The following is a 9,836-nucleotide window of genomic DNA, read 5'->3' as shown; positions in this document are numbered from 1 at the left end:
CTCCCAAATCGTCCGGTAACAGCTGTTGTCAGTTTGCCAACGAGTGTGGATCTTGACGTTTAAGAGCAGCTCCTCGCTAGAAGATAGATATTTGGGCTGCTGATACTCAGGGACATTCGTTGCTCCCATAGGAGAGCTCCTTCACCCGCTGTTGTTACGGGCTCCTCGTTGGAGCCATCCACACCGGAGTGCAAAGGGGGGGCCTGCATCCCTCTCCTCTCGCTGACTGCCTAACGAGATCCTCTATCTCTGACACCCTGCTCGGTCACCCAGAATAAAGCACCCCACCCTGAATCCCTCCTTTTGTTTATTTATTATTTTTTGGGGGGACAGAGAGCCAGGCAGACGGATGCTCCACAGAGGCTGCGAGGAGAGAGGAGAGCGAGATGGTTGGCGAGGCGTTTGAGCCGCAGGGATTTATTCCCTGTCCTGACGGATCGCTTTTTTTTTCAGGTGAGATGATGGATTTTCTTCGTCTCGAAGCAATGTAGCAGCCAGACGTGGTGTTGTATTAATAGCCGGTGACAGGTCATCTCTGGGGCGTGCTTCAAGTTAACGTCAGCCTGTGTGAAGTTCAATCCTGAAGCCTGTTCATCTATTTGAAAAAAATGACAATAGAAATCTACAAACGATGAAGTAAAAGTGCACAACGCTTGCATCAGCGTCATTTATCAACACCGATGCTGGAGATACAAGTGGAGCGCGGGAAAGCCTATTGGAGGATAAGAGTGTAGCGTTCCCATTCAGATCATAATCATCCCTAAGTGGCATGAGGCGTTTAATTGCATCAACATGGCAAGAAAACAGCATTAGCACTCATCAATGATTTCAAATGCAGGCACATGCGCTTTTGTGTGTGTGTGTGTGTGTGTGTTGCCACAGCTGAGCGTTTGGGGCACATGAGTACATATGCCAGCTGGGCAAACAACAAGTCAACGGCATGACCCAGGGGCTGTTATTTTCATGCCAATGTTTCTTCTTTGTCATTTTCCTATTCAACCACATTTTTCCACAAAACGTGAAAGGCTCTAAAGCCCGATATGATGACATGGCCAGAAACTACAGCGGGACCCAAGCCAAATAGCAGAACCCAAAGAGCTGAGCAAATTTGCTGTCTTTAGCCTCCACTTATTATATTAAACATCAGTTCAAGGAAACATTATCTTCAATAATTTCCTACTCGCTGCTGTTTTGGAAAAGACAGCAGCAGGAAACGGCACATAAAAGGCTGACTTTGAAGTAAGTAGAATCCACATTATAGAGATCACAAAACCTTGAGGGGGAAGCCTTTTTTTCCTCAAAGCGTCATGAATCAAATAAGATTTGGCAGTGGACATCAGTATAGAGTAAGTAGTGAACTGTCGTGACAAACCTTAACCCATTCACTGCCATTGACGGCTTCAGAAGTCAAAGATCCATGTTAACTGGGAAGGCTGGCAGCTAATGAGATTTATTAAGTAAATTTGTAAAATGATGAAAGTCAGTCTTTGGAAGGGATCACTAGGACAGCAGAGAAACCACACTTCCTGAGCCACAGCAGATTGGCGTTTATACATATCTGCCATGCGAGGACGCCATTTGCCAAGAGCCAACACACAAAGACGCAGTCGGCTCGCAGCTTTGGAAAGGCAAATACGTGCATCAATCATCTCAACACTCTCGAAAAGGAGAGCGCTTCTATTTTGGGGGAAGTACTCGCTCACATTTTGTCTGTAGCCAGCTTTTAAATTTAGTTGGTTTGAGCAGATATTTTTGGCCAGTACAGGAGCAGGTGTACCTTGTTAACACATTCTCTGCATAATCTTAGTGTGATCTAAGAGAGCAGCACTTCATCAAAATGGAGCAAGATGCCTACACGGATTCCCTGGATACAAGACCTAGATCCTTTTTTTGTGAGTTTGATGTGGCTGATGACTTCATACCTCTGCAATGGCTGCTTTGTGGTGTTGAAGGGTGAAATGTTTCTTTTGGCATACCTTTCATAAATGTTTTATTTAAATAACATTTCTAGCAACTAGCACCATCTTCATCCATCCATCCATCCATTCTCTACCGCTTATCCGGGTCGGGTCGCGGGGGCAGTAGCTTCAGCAGGGACGCCCAGACTTCCCTCTCCCCAGCCACTTCATCCAGCTCTTCCGGGGGGATCCCGAGGCGTTCCCAGGCCAGCCGAAGGATGTAGTCTCTCCAGCGTGTCCTGGGTCGTCCCCGGGGTCTCTTCTCGGTGGGACATGCCCGGAACACCTCACCAGGGAGGCGTCCGGGAGGCATCCGAATCAGATGCCCCAGCCACCTCATCTGGCACCATCTTCATTCATTTTCTATTCATCCATCCATCCATTTTCAACACCGCTTATCCTGGTTAGGGTTGCGGGACACTGGAGCCTATCCCAGCTGACTTCGGGCGAAAGGCGGACTACACCCTGAACTGGTCGCCAGTCAGTCGCAGGGCACATATAGACACGGACAACCATTCGCACTCACATTCACACCGTCACTGAGTGGGAACTGAACCCACGCTGCCTACACCAAAGTCAGGCGAGTGTACCACTACACCATCAGTGACTCATTTTCTATTCAGCTTTTCCTCATTTGGGTCACAGGTGAGTTGGATCCCGGCTGACTTTGGGCGAGAGGCGGGGTACACACTGGGCTGGTTGCCGACCAATCGTACGCCACCTATAGACTAACAACTATATCCAGAAACACTTCTTAAACATTCAATGAATCATTCAGGAGTAGGACTACACACCAGTCCCCCAAGAATCTTAATTCTTCATCTCAACGAGAAAGCTCTTTGCTGTTCCAATATGGCTGTGCCCCAGTGCACAAAACAAAGGTCCAGAAAGCCATGCATGGTTGCACAAAACCCTGACCTCAACCACATCGAGCACTTTCTTTTGCAATGAACTAAAACAGAGATTGGGAGCCTGATCCTCTCTCAGGTCCAGCATCTGTACCTCACAGTTAATTGGGATTGATAATAAAAAAAAAAATTCCCACAGACAAATTCCAACATCTTCTTGAAAGAAACCAACTACATTTTGCATTTTCACTTGCTCTGGCCAAATACTTTTGTCTCTGTAATGTATTTGATGTGTGATTTCACTTTGGGGATCAAAAAAGAAAAGAAAAATGAGTTACTCGCCTCAACATGCCCAGTGGTGTTATGATACTTTCAGCAATGGTTTGAAATGTTTTCCCCCTTTTTCTTCTTTTTGTTTTGACAGGAATTTAGTTTGGGGCTGGTATGCAGCACACAGCAATTACAATTTCCTCACCCGTCACTGCTAATCATTGCACGTGTTGATGAAATTTCAGATGGGGGGAGGGGGGGGGGGGATACTAATCCCAATAAACAACTTAAAATTATCCAGTCTGCCTTTTAACCTTGGCAGAGTGCAGACGAACAACGCGAGTGAGAAAACAATGGCGATCAAACAGACTCCAACAGGTTATTCTCCAGGGCGATACCGCTGCAGAGACGCAACGGGACTCTCGGCTTTGAGAGACAGATGACGGCATCAACATTCATATGTTCCCTGCACTTTGGGGGCCACAGTTTGCTCCTGCAGCGCGTCAAGCTGGGTGTGTGATAGTATCAGCTATTTAGAGCTGATAACACACGATGGCCATCTGCTGAAGATATGTCAGCTCTGGCATTCAGCCAGGAATCAATCTACACTACATTACCACCGGCGGTTTACAGCTGCTGGCCAATGCGACTAAGCCTATTTATCTTTATTTAGACATCACATATTAAAATATCAAATCGTTTAATAAAAGTCATAAACGCTCATAAAAGTGTGTAAAGGAATTGGATCGCACCGGTCGCATGTACCCGCTCACTGACAACGACAATCGATATCGTAACAACCAATAAGCACTTTCCTTAATAATAATAATATCATAATTTATGACTACTTGTATTTTCATATAGTCATCAATACTGAGTGCTCATGTAATAATACAGCACTAAATACTGAGTACTCACACAATATTATAAAAATGTCAACCACTAAGCATCAGTCAAAAAAAACAAACGTGAGCACTCACGCTATTAAGAAGACTGCTGCGGTCTAATGAGCCCCGATACAAGAGCTGTGTCAAAAATGTCCAATACATAAGTAAGTACAGAAAATTGTCCATTTTGATTGACACGGTCAGAGAAATATTAATTTAATAATATATGTAGTAGTGTGGCTGTAGTCTGCATCGGTGTCCAACTGCGTCGTACTGTGTGTGTGTGTGTGTGTGTGTGTGATATTTTCTTTTTAGGAATGTAACGATACAAATTGAGGTTTGCATATTCCAGCAGGTGAGGTTATTATTGATTAATATTATTGTGTGTACTCAGTTTTTAATATATCATGACACAAGGCCTCGGTAGTAATATCCAGGGGTGCAGAGGGAAACGTGCTACCGGTAACAATTATAAGGGCTCGTGACTGAGAGGAGCCAGGGCACGAAATCCCTTGCGCTGCCCCTGATAATATCGACATTATTACGTGAGGAGTCACAGTAGTCATTATTGCATTACACTCAGCCGACATTATTGCCACTTTGCATGGTCCAGTCTATGCCCTACCTCATAGCTGTTAGCATTTTTATGATGCTACTGCGAACGTTTGGTACAACGCGAGAGACTTTCCACTTATAATAGGCCAAAGGTGAAATTTGTTGAGTTGCATGTTTGTTAGGGAAAACTTGCATTGCAACCAATGTAAACCCACAGTATGACAATATTGGCAAGCTACAAACTGTCACAGTTAGCAAATACTTTACAGTAATACAGTAATACATTTCTAAAGCAAAAGATTCAACCAAGGGTAGGAAATCGCTAAGTACAAATACTTTGTTGCTATACTTAAGTACATTTTTCAAGTATCCGTGCTTTACTTGATTACGTATTTTTCTGACAACTTTTTACTTTAAAAGTAGACTATTCAAGTTTTCAAACTGTTAGCAATATTTGAATGTGCCTCGGTTCGTCGCGCTCGCCTGGCTGCCTCAGAGTGCGCCTCGGTCAGCCATGATTGTGCAACATTATTATGAAATATTGCCAGTTTGATGTTGTATTTTTGGGAATGTGAAGTCAATTAGAAATATAAAAGAAGTGACCAACTTACCCGACGACTCGGTGAGAAGTTTGATGTGATGTTCGCAGTGTTTTTTTTCAATTGCATCTTTTTAATTTTAGGTGCTACCAGGGTGAAAAAAATCTGGCCAAATAAAAACGGGGCCAGAGAGGGCTAATTTTTCAAAAGATTGTTTCAGTAATATTCTACTGTCAGATCATACACAGTTTAGACATACAATATAAGACAAAAAGTTGTTTTTTCTTAACTGCAAATTGTCCCTTTAACTTCCTACATTTGAAAATTGACTTTTTTTTGCCCTCCGTGGAGAATGTCACACGTCAGGAAAAAAAAGATGTAAACGGGCTAAAGTCAACCGCAGGTGAGCTCTTGATTGACTAAGATCTTGGGTCTCGTAAGGCGGCAAAAGACAGCAATGACATGGGAGAATGAGAAGCAAAATATTCCAAATCCATGGCCCGATTTAAGAGAATTGTTTGCTCTTTTGATTATTAGTTAATTTAGCAGTTGTTGTTATTGTCTTAATTTGCATTAGTAAAGTTATGAAAACAGTATAAAAACAGCAAACGCAACATGATTTTTTTTTGCCTCTTTAATGAAAATGTATTAAATGGGTAAACTATTTTTTTGTGTATTGTTTCCATTGTGCCAAGTTATCCAAAACAGTATATATAACTGACGGTAAAAAATAATTGTGTACTTTTGTACTTAATTACATTTTCAGTCGACTTTTTTTTTACTTTTACTTAAGTACAGGAGTTGAATTACAACTTCTACTTTGACCAGTCTTTTTTGCACAAGTATTTTCTGTACCTCTACTTATAGGTACTACTACTTTTGCCACCTCTTTTAGCCAACCACTGTGCTGCGACACATTTGTTTGCCGTGAGAAATCATCAGGTGTGCTGTTGGAAATTACCTCATTTGACTTAATTGGTTTGTTGTAATAATTTTTCTACAACAAATAACGTGTCTCTGTTGTTCTACCAAGGGGGGTCAAACTAATTTTTGTCATGAGCCACATTGTAGTTATGGTTTCCCTCAGAGGGCCGTAATGACTGTGAACCAATATAAATATATGATTGCCTCATATTATTACATACACTAGAAATTGATGAATAACTTGTTCTGAAAACAGAAGCCACTATATTTTTTTAAAAAAAATTTAATATTCTGCAATTTATTCTAAAAGGGGGACTGCTAGCAATAAAGGCTTGCAATTTATTTATCAACGTTATTAAAAGTGACGAGAATTTTTTACTTTAAAAATAAACACTAGAAATTGATGAATAACTTGTTCTGAAAACAGAAGCCACTATATTTAAAAAAAAAAAATTAAAATATTCTGCAATTTATTCTAAAAGGGGGACTGCTAGCAATAAAGGCGACATATAGTGATATAGTGATAGCCAGACCAAATTAATGAAATTATATTCATAATGAACCTGTGTAGCCACCTGTTGCGATTCATACAACGGAATCCGTAATAGCAATGAAACATTGAGTAAGTACATTTGAGAGTAAATACAGACGAGATCATCATTATTTCAATATGTATACTTTCTGTGAAACTTTGGTGTGGTGGTCTCCCATTAGATTTTGGTCATGTAAAATGTGTGCCTCGGCTCCATAAAGGCTAGGAAACACTGTTCACTGCAAACTCCAGTAACTGTGTCGCACACAAAGTGTGGTTTGAAAAACGATACACTGCTGCCCTCTTTTGTCACAGTTAAGTTGCACTTGGTAGACTATCAAGAACTTTTGCAGTACGGATGATGAGTTGAGTGAATTTTTGTTAAATAATCTTGACCATTAAATTGACTGGAACGATGTGGTTTAGTTTGCTCAATAATAATATATATTGACCGCATTTTAACGTAAACCGGCTGCCACTGTACATTGGACTTGGGATAGGATGCCTGACAGACAAAATATAGGGCAAAGTTAATCCTTTTGAAAGGAATCATCCAATCAGAGACGACTACGACTTCGTAAGGTGCTGGATTTTGAACCAATCAACGTCGTTGTTCTATTCTAGCCTGGCCAATGCTTTCGCAGTATGTTTGCAGGTCGAGACGAAAAACGCCGACGATGTGTTATGTTTTGTATCTCAGCGGCGTGTTAAACAACAGCTGGTGGGCGAAAGTTTTAGCCTTTCATCGCTGCATATTTCTCGTCAAAAAGCGAGTTAACGTAAGACTGGATAAGTAACCGCTGTTTGAGTCGGTTTTGACTAAACGTTGACGTGTTGTTGGCGCTCCCCTTCCAGCCTGTGGCATCCGCCCCGCTGCTCCCCTGGCCGGGGTACACGTAGAAAGAGTGGCGTGTGGAGCTCGAGAATGGAGGAGTCAACCCGGAGTCGTCATGGCGGCGGTGACTGCGTGGCGATACGCTAGCGACCGTCTCCTCGGAGGATGGGGCCCGCTTCTCTGCGTCTTCCTGGGCTCTCTGGTGGCCCTGCTGACGCCCCTGGTCGGGGTGGAGGACCAGTGCCGGGGCTCCCCGAACGCCATCGCGCGGCTCCGCTGTCAGCTGCGGGGGAGCTCCCAGCAGCCCCCAGCTGTGCAGACCACCGGCCTCACTGCGCCCCTCACGGCCCTCGACCTGCTTCCTCTGAGGGCCAAGCCCAGCAAAGGTACCTGAAAGTGTTCTGAAGATTGTCCCAGTCTTCGCTGAGTTACGGCACATATTTGAAATTAGAAAAGCTCTCAGGCAACACCACACAAATGTGCAACTGTACGCTAGTGAGTACCTTCTGCCAGCGAGTGAACGAAAGGGAGCATTTCATTTTTCTCATTGACCTGTCACTATACGTCGATGGCATAGATGGTTAAGGATATGTCATTTATAGTGAATAAATCTTTTTGCAAGGACACCTGATCTCTCCAGCGCTTTGGTAGGAATCAGAACACAAGTAATATGATCAAATACAAAAACTGTATCAAAAATCACATGCTCAATATGACTGGTAGTATTAATTTAATCAGGTTTTAATGACATATCGGCTGCATGTGAGCCAAGTGGTTAGCACGTCTGCCCAACAGTTCCGGGATTTGAGACTCAAGAGTTTGCATGTTCTCATGCTTTCATGCGGAGTCCTCTGGCATTGTCCCAGATCCTAGAAACATGCGTCTTAGGTTAATTGGAGACTAAATTGTTCATGGGTGCGATTGTTAGCAGGCTGTACCCCACCGCAAACTGAAGTGAGTCGCTATCGGTTCCAGCTCCACTGCTAACCCTAATGAAGACAAGCGGTATAGAAAGTCTATATAGCTGGAGTGTTTTTTTTTTTTTTCTGACATCCATTCTGTCTCATAGAAATGATTTTTGAGGCCAGAGCGGCGCTGCAGCAGGCTCAGGAGATGAAGAAACACGGCAAGACGGAGAAAGCCCACAAGCTGCTGGTGCATGCGCTCAGTCTGAATCCAGACTACGTGGATGCCCTGACCGAGCTGGGGACTATTTTGGAGGAGGAGAAGGACGTGGTGCAGGCGGACCACCTGTACACTAAGGCTTTGGCCATCTCGCCTTGTAATGAGAGGGCCCTGATGAGTCGAGACCGCACCCTGCCCTTGGTGGAGGAGATTGACCAGCGTCACTTCGGCATCATTGACAGCAAGGTGCGCAAACTCATGTCCATTCCTAAAGGCAACTCTGCGCTACGTCGGGTGATGGAGGAGACTTACTACCACCACATCTACCACACAGTAGCTATAGAAGGCAGCACTCTCACTTTATCGGAGATCCGTCACATCTTGGAGACGCGCTACGCCGTCCCCGGCAAGAGCTTGCAGGAGCAGAATGAGGCCATCGGTGTGGACGCAGCCATGAAGTACATCAACACCACGCTGCTGTCCAGGACGGGAACCATCAGTGTCGGTGACATCCTGGAGATCCACAGACGAGTGCTGGGCTACGTGGACCCGGTGGAGGGGGGCCGCTTGCGCACCAACCAAGTGTTTGTAGGCCATCACATCCCGCCGCACCCTCAGGACCTGCAGCGGCACATGCAGGAGCTGGTTCAGTGGCTCAACTCCGACGAGGCCTTGCAGCTGCACCCGGTCGAGTATGCCGCTCTCGCTCACTACAAACTGGTGTACGTGCACCCGTTCGTGGACGGCAACGGACGCACGTCGCGGCTGTTGATGAACCTTGTGCTCATGCAAGCGCGATACCCGCCCATCACCATTCGCAAAGAGCAAAGGGCCGAGTACTACGCAGCTCTGGACACGGCCAACGAGGGCGACGTGCGCCCCTTCATCCGTTTCATTGCCAAATGCACCGAGATTACGCTGGACACCTTGTTGATCTCCACCACTGAGCATTCTGTGGGGCTCCCGGGGTCGAGGCAGGAGCAAGCCTGTCCTGACTGCAAACACACCATCCCAGCTCACAACTGATTTGGTGATTGGAGAGCATCTGTCAGGCCTACTTTTTACCCGAAGGGGTTGTATATCCATCAGCTTCGCCTGGCTTTGTCTTTAACCTGGTGAAATGTATTTTGTGTGGGAACTTTAAAAGAGGTTTAAATTTCATGGGAGGACACGTCAGAAGTTGGGACTTGTAGGACTATCACCTCACTTGAGAAGCTTCAATCTATGCCTTGTGGGACCTTTAGTTAGAAATGGGATAGCACTTTCATCATTTGAGTATTTATTTTCTGCAAATAAAAGTGATGTCAAATCTCAGCATGTCTCAAGTTTAAATTACACGTTGGTTAGGTTGATATCTTTATTT

At 44.5% G+C, this 9,836-nt stretch overlaps 1 protein-coding gene across 1 annotated transcript; it reads left to right on the top strand.

Annotated features, from left to right (window-relative positions):
* The first annotated feature begins 7,159 nt into the window (after positions 1–7,159).
* Positions 7,160–9,787, top strand: ficd (FIC domain protein adenylyltransferase). The gene is made up of 3 exons (XM_061768373.1): positions 7,160–7,292; positions 7,369–7,734; positions 8,418–9,787. The coding sequence occupies exons 2-3, from the start codon at positions 7,464–7,466 to the stop codon at positions 9,497–9,499; spliced, it is 1,353 nt and encodes a 450-aa protein (XP_061624357.1). The 5' UTR covers positions 7,160–7,292; positions 7,369–7,463; the 3' UTR covers positions 9,500–9,787.
* Positions 9,788–9,836: the final 49 nt, after the last annotated feature.

Source organism: Phyllopteryx taeniolatus, chromosome 3 (assembly GCF_024500385.1).
Source record: "Phyllopteryx taeniolatus isolate TA_2022b chromosome 3, UOR_Ptae_1.2, whole genome shotgun sequence".
In the NCBI taxonomy this organism is placed as follows: Eukaryota; Metazoa; Chordata; class Actinopteri; order Syngnathiformes; family Syngnathidae; genus Phyllopteryx; species Phyllopteryx taeniolatus.
Note: the sequence above shows the minus strand (reverse complement) of the source record. Positions and strands in the feature narration are given on the sequence as shown.

Bases quoted from the DNA above. Each gene is read 5' to 3' on its own strand.
- ficd (XM_061768373.1), top strand. From the start codon at position 7,464: ATGGCGGCGGTGACTGCGTGGCGATACGCTAGCGACCGTCTCCTCGGA. The intron at 7,735-8,417 runs GTACCTGAAAGT...TCTGTCTCATAG, and splicing joins GAGGGCCAAGCCCAGCAAAG to AAATGATTTTTGAGGCCAGA.